Source organism: Apteryx rowi, unplaced genomic scaffold, assembly GCF_003343035.1.
Source record: "Apteryx rowi isolate R43461 unplaced genomic scaffold, aptRow1 scaffold_174, whole genome shotgun sequence".
NCBI classification, from domain to species: Eukaryota; Metazoa; Chordata; class Aves; order Apterygiformes; family Apterygidae; genus Apteryx; species Apteryx rowi.
The window spans coordinates 378392-405097 of NW_020448019.1; the positions used below are offsets into that span (position 1 = coordinate 378392).

The window sequence follows — 26706 nt, forward strand, 5'->3', positions numbered from 1 at the left end:
GCAGGCACATTGGAGAATTTGACCCCACGCAATCCTTTCTAATAGAAACTTTGCCTTGATTTCTAATAAAGTACAGAAGAACGGCAATCTTCCAGAGCTACTAGCTTCACAAGATTTTTAAAAAAGTATTCCAGCAGATAACCTTACCTACAACTTGCTCACAGGACTTCCCTTTCTCCTCCATTACCTAGCTGCTATCAAATGATCGCCTTTGCTACACCGCCGCAGTCCAGAGGGTCTGCTGCAAACTCTGCAGGTCAGCACGGCCCCCAGGCCAACGCTGCGGGGGCCTCCACCGGTTGAAGGCACTTCCCCAAGAAGTTTCTAGCTCTAACTCTTTGCCAGTTAAAATCAAAAGGGAAATCAATGAACTGATACATTACAGAAAGAAGTTCAGGGTCTTTCATAAACATTAATCTTACAGCATTGTATGAATGTGGTTTAGTGGCAATAACCAAACTTATTACCAACATCAGAAAAAAAGCGCCATATGTAAATGCCCTGATCCTAGGAGACACTGATGGATTCCATTCTAGGATATAAAGATGCAAGATTTATATTTGCCTCTAGAGATGTTCCAAAATGCTATTATTGAGGCATATCTCCAAGGAGAGGAAGGGCTTTGTTTGGTTTTATTTTTTTAATCAGGCAGAGCAAAATGTTTTCACGTAGGGAGAAAGAAGAAATGCAGCACAAAAACAAGACCGTCCTAATGGAACAGGGGGACTTGGAAGAGGAAATGAAGATGGAATAAAAACACAGGAAACAAAGGTATGCACTCTTTGAGCGCCTTTATTGCACAGACACATGCAGGGACAATTTGCTCCCAAAGGAAATCATCAGAAAGTTGCCTTTTAAGAAGCTGGATTCAGAGACCAAACCCAGCCTTTTGGACTGATCCAAAGTTAGACAACTGTGTCTTGCTGTTGCCTGTGATGGGCTTTTGATTATGGGGCCTCAGACACATTTTGTGGTTTCATCTTTTAGGACCAATTTGTGCACTCAGCTACAGGCAAGCGAGTCCTGTGGTGAACCTGCGCAGGCACATGCGTGCGTCTGCAAAATTCGTCTGGCGCTGGCTACTTCCTGGACCCGCTGCTGTCTTCTCTGTGCAAGCCCTTACAGCTCCTGAGCGAACTCGGCCATACAAGAGAGTTAGCTAAGCTCACAGGTGATTCATATGCTTGCCACGATTCAACAATCTCATCCAAGAATTCAAGCCCCATTTTTAAATGCTTCCTTAATTTAGATGTCTTAAGTGCTTTGCTGAAATTGTTAAGCACCTGATTTAAAATCAAGGATGTGCCGTAGTAGCTTGCTTAAGTAGGACCTCACAGAGTCATAGGAAAGGCTTTACCACCATTACCAGCCCACTTACATCTTTCATTCTGATCCTGCTTTCCTTTAAAAACCCATKCCAGCACTGAAGCCTGACCAACTTGGGTACAAAATAAAAAACAGAATCAAGCTCAAGCAAAAAGGAAAATACCACAGCCTTAGTGCAGAGTAAATAATCCACATCTGCAATGCATCTCTTGTCATTTAAACTCATGGCACCCCAGGCCTCAACAGTAACTCCAATTCTGCCTCTCAAAATTAGAAATCTATTTCTAAGCCAAAGAAAAAACTGCTGGAACTTCAAAATTGAACATTTCTCTCAGCACCAAGATGCCCCACCRTTCCCCCAAGTTTGCAGAACTCTCTAATGGACTTTGTCAACATAAGAGAAAATACAGGCTGCCAGCTGAGATTCAGAGATATGCAGTCACAGGAGAAAATATAACAGGGGTGAGAAAAGCATACAAGCATTTCAGTCAAAAGCCCTTTCTAGTAAGCATTCAGGACAAACTGAAAATGCACTGTTTTCCATTAACTTTTAAAGGAATCAGCATTTCTTTTATGAGAATATTTGTCTTAGGGCAAACATCAATGGATCAATACAGCAGCAACATAGACATACGTTTTCCTATCAATCATATATTAAAAAGAGCAGCAGGACTTTATATTTAATACTCAACGTAACCAATTAGTACTGCCATTCCCCGATGGTACACAAGTTCATTCCCTTATTTTGCCATGGCAGTGAATTCTACAGTTACAAATGAGAAGCTACAAATTGATTTGCATGCAGTAACAGTGCCTCTAAACCTTTCATGCTTCTTTCCATTTTTTCCCATCTGTTACCAGAGTGGAAGTTTAGGATCTATTATTCCCAGAAGGGGACTTACCCAGCTGGACATCTATAACAGTTGGGTGGTTCTCCATGGGGAACAATGGCTTTGGAGGTTTGTCTGTGAGCAAAGCTAGAAAAGAAAATGAGAAAATGTGATGGAAAAATTGAGACAAATGACTGGATAAGAAAAATTCTGCCAGGTAAGCAATTGAACGTTTGCACACTTGATGGCAGGTAAACATTTATTACATAATGTTGCTACTTTGGCTGTTACCCTGCCAATGCACTACTGGTTTCTTTGCAGGTGTGGTGGCCCACTGATTTGAAGGAGGCAGGCTATTTTAAGAGATATGTTCTTAATACAAAACAAACTGAACTCCATCTGATTCCAATCTATACATAATATCTAGATCAAGCATTGTAGATCCTGATCTTGCAAAGCTAATGTACTTAACTGATTTGAAAACCGTCAACCTAACTAGTTCAGTGAGACCAGATCTGATATGTCTTAATGCTCATCAAAACTAGTATTTGGACGCTCAAAAAAAACTTGCGGAGTTTAGCCTGATGAGTCCCAACAGCTTCACACCTAGCTTACACTCCCACCCAATTCAGATGGTGCATCCAGATGCTCTTCTCGAAGCCTCCAGCCTCCAGACTGCCCTCTATTTTCCCATGTTTTGCTCTTCTGAGAGCAGAAAGCAGAGCCCAGGCCCGCTCCTTATCAGGTGACTGCTTGAGCCGCTAGGACTGATGACCATGGGCAATACTACCATTAAAAACTACAGCTACAGAAAACGGCTTTATGATACAGTTTGAGTGCTCAGGGCCAGACTTTGTTAATGATTTTTGTAAACTGGAGCTAGCTTGAAATAAATCACTGAGTATCCCTGGAGATGGAGGAAACTGTTCTTGTCAAATACAGCATCAGGCACCAAAATTTAGGAAAACTAAACATTTCAAAATTACTTTAAAATATTCTCAGTTAAAATTCACTGATGGAATTTATTTGATCTGAGTTTGGAAACTGAATCTGCGTTTTTCAGTAAAAGATTAGGACAGAACTGCCCTGATCTCCTCTGCAGCCTCCACGCTTGCTGGCTTGATAGGAAACGAGGCTACTCCAGATTTTGTTAGCTCAGGCTGTGGGCCCCCGCTGCCCAGGCAGCAGGCCAAGGCTCCCCAAACAGAGCGGGTTCCTGCCCCACGCTGCGAGGACCCCCGTCCCCGCGTCTGCCTCGGCACCAAGCTGCTGGTTCAACACACCTTCAACAGGGCTTTAAAGCCAGTCAGCCAAGCAGCTGGAGCAGAGCAGCAGCAACCACGTATTTCACTAACGTGGCTCCGGGAACCAGCTATCAAACGACAGTGGCACAAAGTTGGGGGAAGGTCAACCATTCTCACAGCTGGATTATTCTGCTACAACAGTACAGTCTGAGGAAAAGTCTTCAACCCCCCCAAAAGTCCATATCTACAGAAAATGATGAACTGCATTAAAGTAGTACCTATTTGATTTTGCTTTATAGTTGCCACTGTTATTTTAAACTTCTAAGAAGTGATTTTCAGCACAACGATCCGCTTTCTCAGTTCCATTTAAATGAAAAGTCTCTTCCACTGACCCTRCAGTCATGCTTTGCTTATCACAAAATACGCATTTCAGTAACCAAATAGCCAGTAGTCAACATTTCAGATCAAAATCACAAGTGTTTGTAAGAAGGACTTTTTACCCATGAGAACAACACAGGAATCTCTTAAGTGATTTAAGCAGCAGCCTAATAAGACTAAAACCACAGGCAGGGTTCAGAATGAGAGACAAATGGGAAATTCTATTGACAAGAATACAGCAGTTAAAAAATGCTCGTCCAATGCCAACTCACAAGACTGACCCAGAGGCAACATCAGGGCCACCTGTACAATCACATTATTTGGGGATTAACCGGTGAGCAGAAAATTTCTGGCAGGAACAAATAATTAATTTTCTGTGCCAATGCACCTAAGTCCTCTGAATGTCTTTAGAGGGCAATAAGAAAGTAATGCCAAACCTACACACAGAAGTATGGTTTAACTACTTCCTTTTTAAGGAATTTCAATCCTAACCAAAGTTGAAAACTTCTAAGTTTTAGGCATCAAATCCAAGGGACTTCGGAGGACATGCCACTGTTTTTTTTTGTTTTTTTTAAAGTAATGTATGTTTTTAAATTGCTGAAAGCTTTTGAGAGGCTCTTTCTCATAAAATYCCATTGTATGCAATGGGACATGGATAACTACTTCGAGAGCTCCTCCACAAATGCCAGCCTAATTCAAACAGTAAGTTTCTTAACTGAAGTTCACACCTCCTTCAACCAAAGCTCATTCCCAATATTCCAGAAAAACAGTCAGTTCTCCAGGAAATCCTGATACTCTGATGCCCACAGAATTTCATAAGGGGGACAAGAGGGTGATAGTACATTTTTAGCACAGACATTTTTCCGTTCAGTGCGTATTGGAACTCTGCTTTTCTTATATTCTGACTCCTCGTGTGAAAACCCTCTGCCAATAAATACTAAGCCAATAATAAGAGCCACCAGAGCCATAAGAAGGACCTCTTTGCTGAAAACGTTTGCTGCTTTCTCTTGGCTCACGGTGGAAGATTAGCTGTACTGTGGTCTAGCCCTGGCCTCTGCTGAGGGGGAACCTCATCACTACAGTCACAGCCTGACATTGCTTTTCTGCAGTTTTGGTTTTGGCTTCTTTATTGATTTTTATATTCTCTAGGCAGACTTCCCCAGAAGGCCTGCTGGAAAGGGGCAGGAGACAAACTACTGAAGAGATAGTCCAAATGTACAATATTCCGCAATAACTGCCTCTGCGCAACTGAGGTCAGTAACTTCTTAAAAGAACGAGACAAGAAAACCCTAGCAAATACTTTTCAGCTTAGGAAGGATTCAGCCTCCTTAATAGGGTAACACATTAGCCTGTGTCTAAATACAGGACTACCCAGATGTTCAGCACAGAGAAAAGAGCAGCATATTGCTGGAGACTGCAGCTATTTGCTGCAGCTTCCACATGGGCCTGTTCCAAAATATACCAGAGAGAGCAGAAAGGTCTCAGTGGCTGCAGGGGTGGGGTTGGAGCATGGTTTTTGGATTCAGTACCAGGCATCCAAAGCAGCAAGTCCTCTGTCCAGAGCAGGCCAGAACAAGCAATGTTCTCACTGACCCTTTATGGGACTCCTTCAGAGGACATAACTGTGGGTTTAAAGCTGAGCACAGGCATGAGATCTCATAGGAAAGCAATTCTTTCGAGAAAAGCAAAGGCTGGAATGGAGAAAGAGACCAGATTAAGAACGCAATTCTAAACAACTTGATATACTAGGTCAATTTTTTGGGGGGTGGAAATCTGCTAAAATGGGGAGGAGGAGAGGAGGGAAGCCCACACAATCCTCAAAACCAAAAAACCTTGCATTCCAGTTGAGCGTGGGCCCTTGTACTTTGTGAGACCCCTCTATGGAATTTCACTTTTGGTGTATTACCCTCACTTTGCTTCTTTTCTTAGCTTTTCAGGCTTGTGTTGCTACACTTAGGCTTTCCTTGTATTACCACTTTTCATCATTGGTACTAAATTCTACTCTAACTTCACGCGCACTGCAAGACTCACAAAAAGCTGGCTGGCGTAGCTGCACCCATGCTGCTCCACAGTGGGTTCAGGCTTTCCTTCGTTATTGCTCTTTCATATGCTTTTCATTCATGTACCCTTCACAACCCAAATTAAGCAAGGCTTCCTCTCACTCCCCTTGCTTTACTTGCAGCCTTTGAATGTTTTTTTAGTGTGCTCATGAGTGTCACATTTTAAACAGTTACGTTATGCCATATTGTTCTTGGAGGGTAATCATCATAATGAACTGGCAGCCTGTCAGAGCTCTTCATGTAGGAACTGAAACGGCCCAAAGGGATTTTGAGCCTAGATCGCAGTGGATTGCTGGCTTTCCAATGTCATACATGTTTACAGGACACAAGAGCCGTTTCTTATTTTAGAGGTCAGACATGAGATTACTTATTCACCTTGCAAAATTCACTTTTGGTCCTTCTTCAACAATAAGTTGGTGCAAGATATTCTCAGCGGCAAGGAATTTTAATCCAAAATTAATGATCTCTGTACTTGACAAGAGGCTATAAACAACCTTTATTCAAATACACCTTCTTTTAAGAGCAGCTTCTTTAATTCTCTCAGCAGTTTTATAAATGAGTGGTACTCCGATCTCTAGCCTTGTTGAAGTTACTGTATCGATATGTCTTTAATAAACCTAATAGTATTATGTTATTTCATCTAATTCTTACTTCACCTCCCATAAAAAAACACTTTTTATTAAAACAGCTAAATGCATTGCAAACACTCTTCCTATTATTAAAGGCATAACAGTACTTCTGCAAAAAGTATGAAGATACCTCATTAACTGTCATAGGAAGAGCTGGGATAGAACTATTTTTTTCAACCCCCTGGGCTGCTTTGAGCAGCAACACTTATATGGTGAAGCCATTGGAAAAAGCATAATGCTAATTTCCCAGAACATCAATTCACCTGCCTTTGTGAGGGTCTGATAATGCAGCACATGCTAAGGGAGCTCTTTGCCTTTACTCGTGGCACTCAGACTCCATCCCACAGACAGGCTGGGGCAGTTTTTGTCTGCATTCGTTTATGCAAACGTCAGCACCATGATGCAYAATTATGAAGCAGAGAAGGGTTCACACAGGGGATCCTGTCTTTGTCCCAGGGTAACACCAGTCATGCTCCTGGGGCATCACTTAAAGTCACAGGTACTGGATGACAAGCTGGAAAGACACTTCTGGGTACCTGGAGGCACCTGGCAATGTGTTTGCTTCCCTTACGAGCTTGGTGGACATGCCCAGAGGCTGTGTAGCAGTCAGGGTCTTGGGAGACAGCTTAAAGTGCTGTTTCCTCCCAAGCTTATTCTCAATCCTGTTAAGAAGGAATACACAAACTTTAAAATAATAATCAAGTTGCTGCAATTTTACAACACTTGACATAGGGCTTTTTCCTCAAGAAATTTAAGGGCAGTCTTTTACAAATTAATACACTGATCTGATCTTCTGCAACTGGCAAATCCAGGTGCATTTTCTCTCTCATAACACATGCTACCTTTATTCCCCCTTTTTCACAGGCAGAAGAAATATGCTGTCCCAGAAGCACCTCAGGAAAGCAGAGGAGAGCCCTGCAAAAGTTTTGGGCTCTACAATTAGTTACATAGTGATCTTTAGTCAACAGGGAGATTGGGATTGCTGCATAGGGATTACATCTAATTACCCACAGACCAACTGAAGAAGAAAACAGTCCTCAGAAAAAAGCTCCTGCTCTTAAGTGCCAGTGCACTGCAAAGACCCAGAGGCTCTTTTTTCTTTTTTTCCACCACAGCCTTACTGCTACAGCAGTCTCAAATTCCATATCCAAACACAAATCTGACACACTAATGAGTTTTCTTGAAAAAGCACAGAGAAGCAGAGAAAACAAACAGCCTTGGGACTGGGATAAGTAATGATAACAGCTAGAAGAATTACTAGGCATCTAAGTAAGCAACCATTCCCTCAGAGTCAGCAATTGGGGGCAATGCTGTTCCCCTACACTGTCTCCCACCTTGCCTCCCCAGCAGCCTCATGATGCTCCTTCCAAAGCTGCCCCAGCTCCAGCTGGGTGTCTTTTAAAGCAGTCACCCCTAACCACCACCAGCTGCAGGGAGGCACAGCCCAGGCTGCTGCTACCATGAGGGCAGGTCTCTTACTGCAGTTTTTGGGTGGTGTAGCCACAAGCAGCTTCTGAAGTTAATGCAGAGCACCTTCCTTGAGTGTCGCGCAAAGGCATGCCCTAAGCCCATAGGTATTCCCTGTGCTTCAAGGACCAAATCACTGCCGGTTGCTGCAGCCAGGCAGCATGAGGTGCATGCACTGAAATCCAGCTGCTTACAATTACAAGGTGCCTTTCCTGTGACTCAGCACAGCTGGAATATTTTCCAGACTAGCTAGCTCTTTAGACATTTCTAAGGGAGATGAAGACAGGAGGCTAAAAATGTTAATTTACATGTGGTTAAGAATTGTTCAAATGCTGGGGAAGGGTTTTCTTTTTCCTCTTTAGGGTGGATAATGACTTTTCCGCATGTTGTGATGAGCACCCAAAATACATTTGCTATTCTATAATTTTGCTGTTGATGTATCACCTGGACATTTGTTCATGTAATTTGCAATGATGAACAGAACAATTATCCAAATATGAAGCAGAACGCAGGGAATCTAAAGAAACTGTTTCAAATCTTCTATGAGACAATTATATGCCAACCTACTTCCTTAAATCAAAGGACCTGGCATTTTCCCACCATTAATTAACACAGAGCCTCCAATATCATTCAATCAAGAATCTGGCTAACCTTTTGACAGCAAAACTGACTTGTCTGAATAGCATCCTCTGGGGCAAATAACAGCATGCCAAATCCTTAATCTGAAACTAGCTCCTACCCACCGTTAAGCTTTTGTTCACTTCTAGTTCAAATACACATGCTTCCAGGCATGGCTTCGATCTTTTTGGCATCTAAAAATCTTGGCAATGACGTTGCAATATTCACATCACAGATGAAAATGGAACTAACTGTGCAAAATGCTAAATCAATATGCTAAGTACAGGGCACATGTTGCTAAGTGAAGCTCAGCATTATACCATTTGGAAGGATGTACCTAACTCCCTTTGGCTCAGCTGAAATCCCAACTTGTGCCAACAGATTTCCTGATGGCTGACACTAAAATGCTGCAGGCCCGATCTGCTGCTGCTTTATCGTTTATGTTGCTGCTTACACCTAAGCAAATGTGAGAGCCCATCGTGCACATGTAAACATCGATGTGACAGCTATAGTCTTGGCTGCCAGGGACCGAACTGTGGACTTGCAGAGTTAAAAGCCTAAAGTTAAAAGTCTAAAGTGTTTGCAGCTGGACCTGTAAGAAGGCAGTAGCCTCTGTGGACCGAGCCTCTAACACATGTTCATCAGCAAGTCCTGCTACCAGATGGAAATGATAGCTTTCCATTTTCTGGGCACAGTGGTAAATTACCACACAAGGGGAGAAGCCATGGAGAACCATGGAAGCTAACTCATTCATAAAAATGTGGCTCTGTGAAGCTCTGTTTATATGGAGACACTGTTCCCCTGTATTGTAGCCCGCTCCACCCATCAGTCAAAACACAGTTACTCAGCATTCAGCGATCATGCTGCCCTTCCTTCACCACAGCCATACCGAGCTGACAAAGTGATTACACCTACATCCGTCATTTGCCGTAAGAGAAATAAAGCCATTGTAACAAAATGTTGTTGAAGAATAAATATCTCCAGCTTTGAAAGTAAACACAGAACACTTATTCTCAGTAAACCTCTCAGAGCTTGTGTGGAAGCCAGGAGTCATTATTTAGTGACAGAGAGGTTTTCTCTATTTATTACTATTCAAGCAGGAAATGCATCTTTTGGGACAACAGGGTGAAATGATATACCAACTGCATGCATCCCCCTCCACCACCACCACTCTCACTTTTTGCAAACTCTACCTAGGATCTAGAGTGCTTTAATACACTGTTTGGTCTGCCTCTGTGGGACAATTTTCTGCAAGAAGGAGTTTAGCATTTTTGTATTAGCAGTAAACAATTGGAATTTGTCACATGAATTCTTTTTATGACACAGAAAGGGGGACAATGCAATCACAATTTTAAGGAAGATGCCATGTCTATGCTGAAAAACAGCTTCAAAAGCAAATGATTTTTTTTGAGACACTCATGCTCTTGGCTCATTACTGGTGGTTTTGAGTCAAACCCATTAAGCTGTCGATGACTTGGAACAGACCCGTGTTTGAGAGGTCACTCTCCTGGCACCAAGAAGAGGATGGGCCTCACTGCAGCCCCCTTGACTTTGAGAGCAGTCAAAATCTTAAAAGGAGAGMTGTGTCGGACTGAACAGCTTGTGCTGCAGGCATGGCCCTCGCAGCACAGGGCAGCCTGCTTCGCTCCAGCAACAGCAGCTGGCCCTTCTGGGTGGGAAATCCTCGCTGGACAAGAAGTCTAGCTGACAGCCTTCTCACCTAAGATGCCTTCAGCTACTGTACTTAAGATGTCATCAGTGCCCATGTAGATAGACAAACTGCTTTAGAGAGAAGAGCAAGAGCATCAGGTACTAGACAATTCTGTTGAACTCATGGAAATATTAAGAAAAGTAAGTATACAAATAATGAACTGGATTTTGTTTGTTTTTTGCATCCTCCAGTTTTCAGATTTGTGGAGGACCTTCTTCCCCTCTGCTTAAGAAGCAATCAAGTCATTTAGGCCTATAGAAAATGAAACAGTGAGGTTTTGGTGGAACACATGCAACAGAATATGACTTGGGAGGACTCTGGTTAATTAAGATAGAAACAGTAGCATCTCATAGACTGCAGATTACTAAGGTACAGACGACAATATACCCTCGGGTTCCCTTCACAAGGCTATTACTACAGGGCTGAACACTTAACACTACTGCAATATYCCTGTTAAACGCCAGTGGCAGCTGCAAATTATGCATCTCTTGATGTGAAACACTAATGTGTTCAATGGCACTGCTAGGATGGGTTACTCCAGAAACTATCATTAGGGGCATTACAAGGTGGGCGCTGGAAAGTGGGAGAATTCAGTGTTTGCAGGGGTCTCATCACGCTGATGTTGTCAAATTATCTTACTCCTACAGTTACCAACATACCTTTCTTTTCAATGCATTTCTAAATTTCACAGGTTGGATAAGATTATGCATGATCATTTTATTTTTTTTTCCTAAATGTGGATCATGCAGCCTTCATTTATGAAGCAAGCATGGATTTTGTGTGAAATAGAAAAAAAAGCAGTAATAAACTGTCACTAAATATAAATCATATTTTCCTTCGATATAATTCATTAAAATCTCAAAAGGAGTGTGCTTTATTTAATGACCCAAATGTATTTAACACAAAGGACATATAATTTCATCTATACTCCAAACGTTTCTCTTGGCCTCTGAGTAGAAAGAAGATGCTTGAAGTTACCCTTCATTTCAAGGAGATCTGCAGAGAACATTTTATGACATTTTATCTTTTGGCTTTCTTAATTTTTTTTTTCTTTCTTATAAAAAAGTAAAGAAGTGGTGACGGATGAAGCCAGATCCCATCATCCATCTTGAAAGGACAGCTGGAGACTTTGCATGCAAATGAAGGCTATCATTCTTGTCAACCTGAAGCCAGAGCACCAAAAGTTCACAGTCCACAACCAATTAATATTCCCTGACCAATCTGACCACTCATGCACAGTGAGCTACTGCAGCACAGCATAACCCCAGCAACATGAATTATCATGGAGTGGATTTTATATGTTATTGTAATAAAACTCAAGGCAATCCATTATCTTCTTAAACTAAAAATCTCATATTAAATATAGATAATCTTTCAGAAGAGAATTATTGTGGACAATGAATGCCAGCCAAACTACATATTAAATCATCTCAGATGCTATACCTAGGCAAAACTGTGGGCTTTTGGGGGCTGGGAAGTGCCACCTGCAAGCTCACAAGCAGTCCCTAGCCAGTCTGTACCACAACCTGGCACAGGAGGAGCCAGAGCCACCTCTGGGAGTCTGCTGTCTCCAGCAACCGCCTGCCTTGCCTGTGCCTTGAGACAGCCCTGAGTCCAGACCTCTGCTACAGACCAAGGATTTGTGTGCAGCTTTTCAAAAAAGAAAGCAGAGCTACTGAGGATGTACATTAAAAAAAGCATTTCACTTGAAGTCTCAAAGGCAGTAGGGGCCCTCTAAACCTTGTACTTTGGACCTAATTAGATGTTGCACAGCGTAACAGCTGAGCCTCCTTTGATGTTCAGCAGGAGCACCACAATTTCAAAGCTGCCACGCCGCAAACAGTTTTTAGATGGAATTTCAGTTGTAGGTTTTTTAGATTAACAATATTCACAAGAAAGAAATATGGACACTTCTGTTAATTCATCTCTTGCTGATTCATTTCTCTCTGTAGGGGTTTAATGAGTAGGCTTCACTCTGCCCCATCTAGCCTATTAATTTTGATGCATTCGTTGGATTAAGACCCAGGCTTCAAAACCTTGCTACAATGATGAAAAGTGTTACTACACTTGACAAGGAAAACCTTTTCATAAAATGTTTATGGAATATTTATGCAGGTTCCCTGTCTCTAATTTGTCCTCAAAAGCTACAAAATATATTTTACCAGGTGTCACTTTATTTTTTCCTCTTCTTTTTTCCTTTGAAAAAGTGTTGACTTTTATTATTGAGTAAACACCTGTAGCATCGTTAAGAAAAACCTGGGTAGAATCATATCAATATTATATGGATTAGAGAGAAAATGAAGAAGAGCAGGAATAATACAGGCATGTAAAGTAATTGGAGATACAGTCGCTTCTGTTTATCCTGCCTCATAACAGAAGATCAAGGAAATTTAAAGCTTCCAATAAAAGAAAATCTTTCAGAAAAGAAAGAGATAGTTATCGCATGAAATTTAGTGCCTCATTTGAGGCAAAGGATTTAAAAGAATTAACAAAAAAAAGTATCATCCATAGAAATCTCTAGTAGGATGGCCCATTTTCACAGTCAGCTGTGCAGCCTTTCACCACTTGCATTACAGCTTATACCAGCTCATGGGAAACAGAATAACCCCCGGTGATCAGYGTGGGACCTGAGTTTTTCAGCATCAGCTACTGTCAAATACAGGGCAGCTTTGTGATCCGACTGGGCAGTTTCTTTCTTCTCAAAGAATAAACCAGCGATGCACAAAGCATTTTCTCAAAGAAAGCTGCTACGGGAAACCTCAGAGCTTTGATAAAACAAGTTCCAGATAAATGCTTCACATCCTGTATCAGAGGGCGCACTCACGGCCCCACGCATCAGGTTTAGAGGAGGCAACTACGCAACAATAAACGCGTAATACTTTAAGACTAATGCCGTACCTGAAAACGTGTAATGGTCAGCGGAGGCGGAAAGAACGGCAGGGCAGCCGCGGAGGGGAGGCGCCCGAGGGCTGCACAGCGCTGCATGCGCAGAAGCGGGGCCCAAAGGCCACCCCGGGGCCACCGGCGCCCCTGCGCAGCCCTGCGAACAAGCCCAGCTACGCTCGGTTTAGAGGAGCAAACGCGCCTCACGGGGAAACAAGCCCAGGGCGTTGCAGCAGCGCTGAAAGCAACGGAGACGAGGGGAGACACGGCCAAAGAAAAAGAGGTCGGTGTCAGACTTGTTTTGGAGCTACGTGACCATTGCTAAGCAGGCTGTCAACACCCCAAACCTTTACAGCAGAGGAGCATAAAACAAAAGCGACAACTGGGTGAGGGATGGATTGTGTCTGTCCGACGGTCGAGGCGCAGGTTACGCTGCAGGCAGCAGAGGCGGCAGGAGGGCCTAGCTTCCCCTGAAATGTAAGATTAAACAGGCCCACGGGCACTTCACATGGCTGCAGATAAGGGTTTAATTCTTCAGTATGTTTCCTCCAACCTTATTTTAATGGATGAAGATAATTTTTACGTCGAGGGGAGGAAAAAAGAAAGAAAAAGAACAACAAAAAAGCCAAACAGCACCAAGCAGAAAACCAGGAAACCTTCCCCAGTTCCAGGATTACAATAAATAAAATAAAGAATGGAAAGCCTGCCCCCATCTCTGTGTTACCAAACCAGCACCGCGTTTCCCGTCGGCCGGGCCAGAGCACACGAGGTGTGAGGGAGGGGAACTCGCCCCCGGCCGTGGCCCGCGAGGCGGCACCAGCGCCCTGCAAAAGCCGCCCTGGTGATGGGCCACCTAAACGCCTGGGTATGCCGCCTAYGTCCACCTCAACGACCACGGTGCATGCAGACTCCCGCGGAGGTATCTTCTGCTCTCCCACGATCTCTCCATCCGATGAGCGGGACAAAACCCAGCGCTGCTCCTGCCCCTCGGCCAACGGGGAATTTTTGGTGAAGTGGCTCGGAACAGAGATCACTTTCCTCAGCTTCTAAACTTCTCCGCCATTCTCCAGGGACCACCCATTACCCAGCCTGTAGGTTGCTGCTGTTCTTCTTCTCCAGCAGCCAGATACAAGTTTCCCACCAGGAATGTAATTTCTGCGAAATTTTTCAAGGAATTGTGTCACATTGCTGTAACGAACCTGCCTGACACTTCACGTCCCCGTTGGAAGTGTCTCCTGTTTGTCATGTGTTGAAGCAATTTGAGATTTTGCTTTGACATCTTCAACAAGAGAAGAGATGATTCAATCTGTTCTAGGTAGTAACTGCCTTTACATTTAAACTACATCCATGGAAATAAAACTCAGCATACCATTTTGACTGCCATTTTATATCTTTATGGATGTATTATTATGGGATACTACCGCTAGAGCTCATGGACCAAGGTCCATGTGTCAATGTGTAGGTAATAAAAAAAGTAATTTAGAGAGGACCCCTCCCCCAAATTTTCCAATTAATAATGCTTCCCTGAAATGTCCATTTCTTTCTGAAACAGTATTTCCAAATGACATTTTTCACACTTTCCTTCATGAGGGGAATTTTGAAAGTTTTGATTTTTTCCAATTCAAAATGAAAACAAAATCTGAGAAAATGTAATAGAAATTGCCCACAAAATGAAAATTTAAAATTGTTAACCATTTCTAACGCTTTTATCCCATCAGACGGGATGACAGGCTGATGGAGAAGATGAGCACAAACTCTGCAACGAAGGAGTAAAGGATGTATTACTTGTCATGTTCATCCTAGGGTGAGAGTGCTAACCAGCCCTGGGTACGTGTTTTACCCACCAGCTACCCCGTTTGGAACATTTCCTAGGTTGTGTTGCCTGCTTTACAATGTATCACGCACCACGTTCAGTTCTCTCTAATCAGCATGTACATGCCATCAATTCTTTCTGAAGCGTAGCATTTATCAATCGTTTTCTATTTATTACAGGAGAAAAGATTGTCTTGTTCATCAAGAGTCTTTCACTTCAATTCTAAGCTCTGTGTTGGGGATACATAAGGCACAGTTTTAAACTGAAAGACGTAGGATGCATAGCTAAAGTCTGACAGTTTCTCAGGAAGAGAACAATATTTGGAATAATAATTACAGAACAAAGGTATTTTAACAGGGTAATCTGGAGATAATCTACATACAGGATTACAGGTAGAAAATATTTTCACTTTCTCTTCCCAAATTTAACTAATATTAAAGAAAATCCTTTTGTGCCAGCGCACTTGTAAAATATGTATTATATAAAGATTGATGACTTATCTAAAATAGGCACTATATAAAGACTGATGGCTTATCTACAAACCATATGATATCATTGCTTTCTACGGCACCAGTGGGTTAAACAGAGAAAGAAAAGCCTGGGGTCTTTATTTTGAATAAAAGCAGACAGGAATTATAAAAGACTTGGCCCACAGAAGCAAAACCACAGTGAAGCAATAATATTCAATACACTTTTAAGGCAAAATGTCTGTATTAACCTGTTACTATTCTCAGATAGTGTCTAAAACTATTTTTGTACATGCTTTTGTTTACTATTACCCATCCAGAGATGGGTCCCTATACATGCATTACTGATATCACAACCAGTGGTATCACTRTTCAAATGCAACAGCAGGATTGGACTCCACTTGAGATAATACACCAAAGTAAAAGTCAGAGACCTCTCCCAGCCCTTGATAGTCCTCTATAACGATGTGCATCATTACCAAGGTATTGCAAAGGGATCTAATATACTGTACTGCAAATACGCAATTTTGGCTGAACACATGGAAGCACTGTTCTTTAACTGCTCCAGAGCTGATATTTAGGGAATTTGGAGCTGCAGAAGGAATGCTTCTTTTCTCCTCCTGTAAACTCTCAAGTTAGCAGGGCTTTTTTTGTTGGTAAATAAGCATCTTTGTGTTCAAAAGTAGTCTACTCTGGAGCTGCACAAAACACTTAAATTATCATTAACAGCATATACTGATCTTGCTAGGAGTCGAAAACTCCAAAGTAATTTCATATCAAAGCAATGTAGCCTTAAGCTTTTGCATCTATGAATGATGAGCAACATTATTTCAAATGACACCTTTTTGTCAGAGTTGCTTGAGCTAAAGACCGAATGAATCCATTTGTATAAATTGTGGCTTTACTGCTGAAAGATTACAAAAATATATAGTGCTATCCTTAAGTCTCAAACCATTAATATAGTTAAAATATGCCATCTTTTCCCAGGAAGAACTAGCAAGTCCTTAAAACACTATCATCAATCACGACTAATTCACTAAATATACAATTTAAACAGCAATAGAAAAAGAAAATACAGTACAGTATATCATCTGTCACTACATCAAATATCTCTGTTTTTCAATGGAAGCTGCAAGTCAAGATTTCCAAGGTCTGTGACACAGATGATTCATAACTGAATTCCCGTTCCACCAGGATTAGCTCTTTGTTTTCAATTTGTCTGATAGGTCCAAAGCTACATACTTTTATTTGGAAAAGCAAACCAACATTAATTTTCCCCCCAAGAAAATATGTCTCTGGATGCATTAATTTAATCATTAAAGCAGTTTAAAAAATGATCAGCAATCAACTGGATCTTATTAAAAGGTACTTTGAATTCTTCAAACCTACACATCAACAGATTTACTGTAATTATACAGCATTTATAGTGCCAGAGTATCCAAAAAACATTACAAATTGTGGGCCAGAAATCCACTGTTCTGTATAAAAAGTTTCTGCCCACTGGTACTATCTTGTTTGATTCAGATCATTGCCTCCCTAGTTGTGTTCCCATCATGTTATGTCATGGTTTGGAGCAATGAACATTTCACTATGAAAGACTGAAGGTCATAGTAACGAAAAGGAACACTAACGGGGTGAAGATGAATATTGTGGGAACAATAAATCACTCTTGGAATCCTATTTCATTGATCATTTTGTAGCTGACCTTGCTTTCATGGAAGTCAATGGCAGMGTTTCCATTTATGTGGATGGCAACAGGATCGGGTCCTTTAGAAGAACAAACTGTTTTATGAATGTTGAAGGGACCATATTTCGGACTAGAATTTTTATTACTTCTCAGTACAAAACCTCACCAGGAGTGCCAAATTGCCATATAAAAGCACCCTATAATATGGTACATTAATTTAATACATGATACATTTTCCTGCTAGTAATATTAAATGCTGTCTCTTTTAACATATTGATGTCTGACACAGCAAATTTTCTCCCTGCCCGACACCTTCCTCCCCCAATATTTTCCTCCCAGATTTTACAAACATGTTGATCACAAACTACCATCTCTCCATCTTTGGCTGGCAGTTTGATGTTTCCTTTAATAATATTTGAACTACATCTCAGGCAATCACAGCTCTCCCCAGGACCCAGACCCGGACGGCACAATGCCCACAGCACTATGAAAAATGACTTGGCAGTAGGATTTATGTTTACTTGAAATGGAAACGAGGGAACAAGGCTTACTTTGCAGCCATATTTTTAGATTAAAGAACCTCACTCRGCACAGCCTGACGTGAGTCACAGGAGATGCGGGCGGCGCGGTGTCAGGAGTCTCCGCATGGCCCGGGACCACGTGCCCGGCTGGCTGGGACAGATCCTCTCACCGCGACCATGCTCAGCCGGGCTCGGGCACGCAAACTCGCTCTGGTGTCGATGAGCCTCGGCTGCACCTGGGGAAACGTGCTGGGGAAACGCTCCCTTTCCTCAGGTTATCTCAACTCAAGAGATACCACTGTCTCTTTTGTTATGGAGTTATCGGTTGCCTGAAACGGTTTGTAAATTAATGTCAAGTTCAGTTTTAGATGGAAAAAAATGAAAGAGAAATACATCTTTCCTACCAAAACAGGAACACTTTGGTTTCACATTTTTCCTAAATGAAATACATTGTTATATATTTTTGTTTAGAAAATTAAGATAATATCTTTAAAGCATAATATTTAACTTCGTTGAATCTAAAATGTATTAAGGAAGTCCTTAGGCAAAAAAAAAAAAAAAAAAATCATTCCATAACCATTAGTTTTTCCCAAAGTACTAAATTCAGCTACTTTATTGAGAAAATTCCCATTCAACACTTAGCAAAGACTCATCTTCTCCATCCACGGCTGTTAAAATCCTACACAGCTGAATTTCTATATAATCTCCCAAATTTTGTGGCCTTTTATACTTTGCCATTAATTTGATTAACCTGGGTTTCAGGATACTGAATTTCCCCTGGTTTTGTTTAATTTCATGTGATGTTTTCATTACTTCATTATCCAACTGATTGAAATGATCGTTCAACACCCTTACATTTTCAGGCTCCAAATTTAGGCAGATGAAAATTCCTTATTTAAACTCATGTTAATTTTTGAAAGCTCCCTTCACAGCTGCAGCAGCTAGGGACTCAACTTTGGTCAAAAAAAAAAAAAGAAAAAGAAAGAAAGAAAGAAAGAAAGAAAGAAAGAAAGAACTCCTAGAGAAAAACAGGAAAACTCTCTAAATCTGGCACATCACACCTTTCAAAGGAGAAATGCTCCATTCTTTGTGATACTCAGTTGTAGACATTCTTTCCCATGTGAACTGTCTGTACCTGCACAGGCCTTCCTACAGAAGCCAGTTATGCTTACTCTTCAAGACAGGGTTGGCAGATGAAGGCCTTTAAGACAATGAAAGAGCCATTCAAGATTGGGTGTCTTGCAAGATAGGATCCTTATGTGAATGAGGATCAGGAAACCCTGTGTTGAAATCTGAAGTTATGCAACTGATAAATGGATCTGAGGTATTGCCTAAACTGAAAGAGCAGATGGAAAAACGCACAGAGATGAAGTCTGAGAGTTCCTTATGCATTTATCCAATGTACAATCTGTTTTATACCAGCATTTAAGGTAAATGGGTGAACATGTACACCAAGTGTGAACCAAGTGTTAAAGTTGTGCCCAGAGAAAACACAAGTAAGAACTGCAGGAGTATTTTGAGATCAGAACAAGCAAAGGGAAGCACTTGCTATTTCTCTTTAGCTATACCACCTGACAGAGAATTTCTGTCCCTAAACCCCATGACACAGGGCCACCCAAGACTCATACTGGCTCAAATGAAATCAGAGCTAGAACTGAAGCCTCCATGCACTTAGTATAGGAAATAAGCAACGAAAGCTATTCAGGGGCCAACGTCAACAGAGAAAGCCTGTTACACATTGTTATGCAGAACAACACCAATGCGAGAAAGGAGATGTCACTGCACCATGAAGGACAAAGCTCCAGCTCTGGCTGGAAAGTTTCTGGTGGAAGCCCCAAAGAAAGGGCCATTTCCTCTTGGCAGCCCCTTTGCAGTCCCCCTCCAACTAGTGCRCTAGGCTTCATCTCTCTCCTAACTCTAACTCTAACCCTAAACCTCATCCTTGGTTGAGCCTTAGCTCGAGACCTGCAGCCATTGCATATACTTGCCTTTGGTGCACAGATAATTCACATTTCTGTTCCACAAAGATCTCGCTGGGCTGGACATATGTGCTCAGAGTTAATCGTAATGCTAAAGTGCGCGGAGCACCCAATGGCATCTCTCTTCCTTTCTTTTAATTTTCTTGTACATCTGGAATTTATAAAACCTAATCACCAGCTTCCATAATGTGGGCAAGAAGTAATTGACTACTCCCAGACCAAAATATGTGTGCAACAAATCCCAGAACAAGTTATTCTAAGTAGTGCATTTATAGCAAACCCACATACAGAAGGAGTTTGACTCTGACACAGTCCCTACTAGCACAGCACAACTAAGGAGAAAYAGAGATGTAGTTCTCCTCTTCATTAGCTTTATTTCCCTCATGAGATCACACAAAAGGCATAAGGCCCATTTCTGTGGGCTAAAGAGGGCCATTACTTCCAACAGAAACTAGTTCTAATCATGCTGTACAATGCTCTGTCGCAGGATCTGGGACAGGCAGGGAATTAGCCCATCCTGTCCTTGCTGTAAATCTGGGCTGACCGGTAGGAATGCACAAGACAGCATCATCCGAAAAGATCCATGATCCCTTCCCAACGTATGCTACTACTTTCTGCTTGCTGATTTCTCTTTGGACAAAACAGAGTGAGCAGAAGCAGAATGAAACATCAGCTTGTGCCACATGTGAGCTATGAGCATGTCCCTCTCTCCCACGGAACTGTAATCCTGACCCYAAGAAATATGAACTTGGCTGAACGGTTGAGATGGAGTTTCTGGGCTACTTCAAATGATGGTGCTTTATATACAGAGAATTTGGGTAGCTGCTGGTGGTTACAGTCCATTACCAGGGCATATATAAAACCCAACAACCCGTGCATGTCTTCCGTACAATGAATCTATTTTCAAAAAATGGACAAAATTAGTACCACTGCAAAGCAAAAGCATTTTTGGGCAAAAGCATTTTTGGACAAATCATTTTTGAAAATTATTTTTATGAATATTAAGTATTTTAGCTTTAAAGTTATTATTAATAATTATATAAATTATTATTATAAAAACCAAACCCTTTAACTTTGCAGTAAGAGTGATCTCAAGTCCTAAAGTATGGTCTTGGCATTTTTACTCTCCACTCAGCTTTCTCATATTTTTCACTTAAAAGGAAGGAAAGATAATTTGGAAAATCTGAAATGTCTGCCCAAACAAAATGGTTTATCTAAACTAAAAATACATTACATTAACAACCATTTTCACAGAGCCACAGAATGGCTGAGGTTGGAAGGGACCTCTGGAGATCATYTAGTGCAATCCCTCTKCTCAAGCAGGGTCACTGAGAGCACATTGCCCAGGACCCTGCCCAGAAGGCTTTTGAGTGAGGATGGCCCAGCTAACCGAGACAGCCCACACGGGAACCCACCTGCCCTCACTCCCGGGGCCCGGCAGCGTTTCAGGTTTCTGGGATGCATTTTGCAGGTGTGCGTGACTCCTCTTCTTCCTGGATGCAACACTTTGTACCTACTAGTGTTAAAACACATTCTGTTTTAATATATCCAGCTTTACAGCTGATTCAGATAAAGTTCTGAATTTTTAAAAAGGTGAAGCTTATTTTGATCAAGAGGTGTCTTCCAGGAAAACAGGCTCATAAATAAAACAGATTTGATTTTTAATAATGGAATTAACATCTAATGGAAACTTTAGCAAGGCAGGAGCAAAGCTATTATTATAAGCCTTATTTAAAGTCTTTATTGGCTTAGGTTTTTTTAATAAATAATTGTTTGTACAACATATCTGGAGTTTGCCCTTCAGTTGTCACATGGCTTAACTGCCACTGAGTGTGTGTGTGTGTGTGTGTGTGTGTTCTGAAGTGGTTAGAATAACCCTGCAGTACTTTTGGAAAGCTGATAGTACTTATAATATCATCTGTTTAGGTGCACAATGCCCTGATCCCACTTTCAGATCCACACCAAGGAAAGGGCTCCCCACACAGTGTCATGCACAAGGCGAACATTTGTAAGGAAGGATTATGGCAACAAAATGCTATTTAGAAAGTCCTCTTTCCCTAGAAGAACAATGTTTGAGGTAGAGGACATTATTGGCACTGGAAYAAGTGGCTATAACTGACCATGAATCCATTTAAGCTAGGAAGAGGCAATCTAACCACGAGAAGAATGAGCATTTAGAATAGCTTTGTCTGAAGAAAGCAGAGACAAACAATTTCATTTAAAACAAGACTGACTAGCTTATAATATGAAATATTTGATGTGGTTTTGCAGGAAAAGACTGGAATAGATGACCTGGGAAATCCCTGCCAGACACTGTTATATCAATAAAGAGTCTTGCTGCAGGAAACGAAGGACTTTGGAAAGATGGGAAAGCAGCATGTCTTACCTTTGCCATGCTGCCATTTGAAAGCAGACTAAACTTCTTGCTAAGTATTAGACTCTCTTTTTCCATTAAAATGCTAATAGGAAGGTTAACTTCAACTTAAAAACCATTGCAAGGAAGCAGCATAAGCAAAGAGTTTAGCTTGAGGTTACACTTAGGAAAAAACAAGCTTAAGCTAAATGGAATTTCCACAGAGAAAGAAAACTCGCTCAAACAGGGATAAAAAAACCAGCAGAGAGCACTTCTAATACCTGCATTTGCTTAGGTGACACAGCTGCAGATTAATGTTTTCCTTTAAGAAACATAAATTCTATGGCAAAAATTAATACCTCCAGAGTGGAAGCATAACAGCAGATAGCTTTATCTTTTGGATACGGTAAAACTTAATAGTCAGAGCAAACTTATCACTCATCTATCCACCTGCTCTAAAAAGAGCACTGCATTATCTCTCATCAGTCTTTTCACAACTTGTGTCATGCAATACGTGGTGCCCTTCACTAGCTAATGTCTTCTGCCCTTTTTCACTTTTTTCTGAGGTAGGATAACCCAGTTACCCCCCACTTTATGACAGGGAACTGAACCGTGCAGAGAGCGAGTGACTTGTTTCACTCACGGCCATTGCCCGCAGAGGCGATGGGCCGCTGCTTGCGCCCCAGTTCAGTGCCTTGTGTCGGGGCACCGCAGAGTCGCGGAGACCCTCGGGGCGCCGCAGTGTCCAAAAGCAGGAGGCAAAACGGAAACAGTCCATGTCCGCACCTTCCCTAGGCAAAGCCCGTTCTCCCAATGCCACCCTGAGGCAGACCAAGAAGTCATGCATGTCACAACTACATGTGGCAGAAAAGGCAGGGTCTGTTTTCAGGCCAGGTTTGGAGTTGATGTGTGTGTTATGTTTTTAACTGTGAAGAACTTTTGCCATTGCCAAATATTCTCATGCTGGTGCAGCTCTGATTTTGCCCCCAGGCCCTGAGCATCTTGACTCGATTCCTTCTGCAGCAAGCTTGCTTTTGGCTGGAGACGGTTCCTCAGCTTGCTTCTTTCTCATGGGCTACAGGAGAGGGCACACGGCGAGCAGAGACAGCGGCTCTGCATAGCTGGCTCCCCAGCGAGTCAGCCCGTCAGCGAGAGCCCCTGCCCTGCTGCGTAAGCACCAGACCACCCCCGAAGAGAGGCTGCCGAAACACAGTCACTAAACAATGCCTGTGGAGGGGGAGCACGGCAATAAATGTGTGCTCGTACGAGTCAGTGACCGAGCTGTAGTCTACTCCCACCAGAGGAGGACGAGGGGTCGGGAGTGCCTCGTGGGTCGGTGCTGACTTACATGGGCCCTGGGAGACCAGCTCCTCGAGGTCTGCACACGAGCTGGCAGCACAGCGCTTTGCACAAGCCTCTGTGCACCCAGCACAGTCCTCAGTGATACAGATCAGCTTCCACAGCGGCACGTCTCTGTGGGTGAGCTATGCGAACCAGCCTTCGCTCTTTCGGCTGAGCACTGGGGCTATTTCACGCTGGATTATGTTGCAGTATGTTCACCAGCATATGGGGAACATGCAGGCAGGTGAACATTTTGACCCATGCAAAATTCAGTTGTGGGGACCAAAAGGCTCTTCCTTCACTGTTGCAGATGCAGACATATAAGCTCCTTTCATACAGATGTCTTCATCCGTATCAGGCATAGGCCCACGCTTACCCTTCCTACAAAGGACACTGCATACAGTAGAATTAGTGTCAGACCATGGAGCTAGGAATCCCCAGTTACACAATGCACAAGAGTTGCTGGAATATCGTAAATTGAATGAGAATTTTAGATCTGAATGTAGTCAAGGGAAACACAAATGTAAAGACAGAAGGAGGAAACATCTTAGCCCCAACAAATTGCCACTGCATGTGACCCAGGTTCATTTCCATTTTACTTTTTAGAATCTGCCTTTTATTCTGAGACTAACAAAACAAGTGGAGAAAGGGTTTCTTCTGAGTATTGTACTCAATATTTTCACTGCTGTCTATGTCTTTCCAGGAGTGAAAGTATCTGCATTCACTGATGTTAATTCCAGCCTGAGAAATCTGATCTTTTTAACCCTACCAAATGGTAAAATTTTTCTAAGTTGGAAGATGAGATGCATTAATATACACCAGAGCTGTATGAGCTTGGGCCACAAAGAAGTTTTTATTTCAAGGACCTGCCACAAAAGTGTTTGAGATAACCAATGACATGTTCAAGCTTAAAAAAAAAAAAAACAACTGAGCCCAGCAAATGTTCTCTCACGGTGAGGAGTGTCCTTGTAAGGATGCAATTCATTTCCTTGAGTTCAAAATACTCCAAAGAGGGGAGAGGGAAAAATCCCCTGTATGCATATGTGCATGACAGATATGAAGGCTATAAAACTGAAAACTCAGGCAGAAAATAAAGCGCCTCTCCTATTTTCCTTGCATTATTTGTGCAACTGCTATCTGAAAGGCTGTCGCTACCTCTTGGTTTCTCATGGTTCCTCATTAACACCCTGAGACTTTGTAACACCAGCACTCAGTAGGGAGGCGTTCTTTCAGATCATTTAAAAAGGCAGAGTTCAGGCGCACATTGCAACAGCACAGCTAATCTCCTAGCTAACTAATATTAGGAGGACGCTCCCAGCTACGTAAAGTGAAGTAGAACTATCCTGTGAACACAGAGCTTGCGGAGCGGAGCCCAGTGTATAAGGGGACTGTTCAGATGAGACTGAACAGTTCACAAAGCTCAAGCAGCTTTGTAAACTCGCCTGTCTCTACACAACTGATAGCTTGCTCCAAAATACACAGCCACCCATGATTAGCCCTGGCAGAAGTGAGGCTAACGCTTCTACCCCAAGTACGCAGGGAGAAGGTGGCTGARGCACACAGGCCTGATCAGAGGTCCTCTCCTGTCATCTTTTCCCCCATAAATTGGCTCTTTTCACAGGCTCAGAGAAGGGACAACAAGGAAAACTCACTGGAGGTTCATAACTGGACATAAATTGTCCTCTCCTCCTTAGGTTTTACTGATGGGGTCTGCAGGACATTGCGGACCAAAAGATGACACTAACAGGACATTCATAGACCCTTCCACCGCATGCATACCATATCTCAACTCCCCACCCGCTGTTCGCCTTGCCTGCTCAGATTGTAAGCTCTTCAGTGCTGTGGCTGTCTCCCATTCTCTGCTTGTACAGTATGTGGTGCAATGAAATTCCATTTCTGGTGGGCCCTTAAGCACATTATAACAAGCATTATTATACGATATGCAACATAATTTGGTGATAGCTTAGATGGTCTTCAAACCTGCAAATGAGAGAAGTTACTTATTGAATTGAGCAATCTCACATTGTTCAAACATATGGTTGAACTCAAAGCACAAGATAAACATGAATTCACTTATCAGCTTCATTTTACAGTGGTGTAAGAGGTGGAAGATTAAAGAAGCCTAATCTCTAGCTGTGATATTACTTGCAATAGTGTGCAACTCTATGCCAATTTACAAAGCGATCTTTCCAATGTGTGGTATGAATGCCATATTACAAGCCTGCATAAGCCTAAAATTATCCAAAACATGTCATTCTGAAATCTCCAACAATTTCACACAGAGGACAAAACTGAGAAAGAAAAAAACTCACATAATTTCAGAAGTGCCTTCTGTGTGTTTTGCCTGCCCTAGCTAAAATGCAAATAAATAAATACCTCTTTAAATATGCTCGTGACTGAAGTTCTAAGAGACCATCCTACATACTAGCGTTCAACAATAACTTCCAAAGATGATTAATGTGTTATCCAGCCAAACTTGGATTCATAATCCTTTTGGTTTTGTTTTGAAGGTTCACACACAGCCTGTCTGTTTCCATGAGCATCTCTATATATCACGATTGTTTGCAGGAGAATCGCAGCTGTAAACCTCATAAGATATTTTCACAAAGTCTGGAATCAAGACATTAATGTAACAGGCAATGTTTTTGATTTCCTGCAATACTTTGGGTGGAGGGTCTTCATACATTTTAAATCTAATATTTCAAAATGTCATTTGCTTGCTTGAGGACAGTGTGGAGAATGGCATTTAGGTGTTACTCCTGTTTGTAAGTTTTTACAATAAAAAAGGCACATTAATCTGCAACTTGTTCAAAGAATCCCACTGTAAACAACCGGCTGGTAAGGTATATTAAAACCAATTGTACAACTGTTGATCACAATTCTAATTGCCAAATAACCAGGCAACTCAGGACACTGAGTATTATGAAACATTATATGAGACTTATGTGATCCAAGAAGGTTGTACAACTTTTTCCCCCCTAAATCTTCATATACAGTGGAGTTCTCATGCTTCAGAGACCTTTAATGTTTGAAATGGTCTCAAGAGTAGGACTAATGATTGAAAGAGAAATAAACACAGTTAGAAATGTTATCATCACCGCATTTTACTAACAAATCTCTTCAATGGAAAATGGGGCTGGAAGCTACCCACAGAAACCATCTTTACCGTTCCCCAGATGCAAAGCAGGATCAGCTTCACCATTAACACTCCTCTACTACCACTGCTTTCCTGTCAAGTGTTGATCCAGCCTTTTCTTCAGTATTACAGTAGGATATTCAAGGTGACATGGAGTCACTATCTGAAATGTACTTTGGAAACCCATTCTTTAACAATCCTTATATTTTATACAGGCAAAGTAGGCTCAAATATTCTTAAGCTAAGCTCAAATTAAAGTACTC

General features: G+C 41.9%; 1 protein-coding gene across 1 annotated transcript in view; it reads right to left on the reverse strand.

Moving 5' to 3' along the window:
• IL1RAPL2 (interleukin 1 receptor accessory protein like 2) overlaps positions 1 to 26706 on the reverse strand; it is a 456662-nt gene that overhangs the window by 112691 nt on the left and 317265 nt on the right. The window contains exon 7 of the mRNA XM_026061041.1: positions 2229 to 2303. Within this exon, the coding sequence (XP_025916826.1) occupies positions 2229 to 2303 (75 nt within the window). The remainder of the gene's footprint in view (positions 1 to 2228; positions 2304 to 26706) is intronic.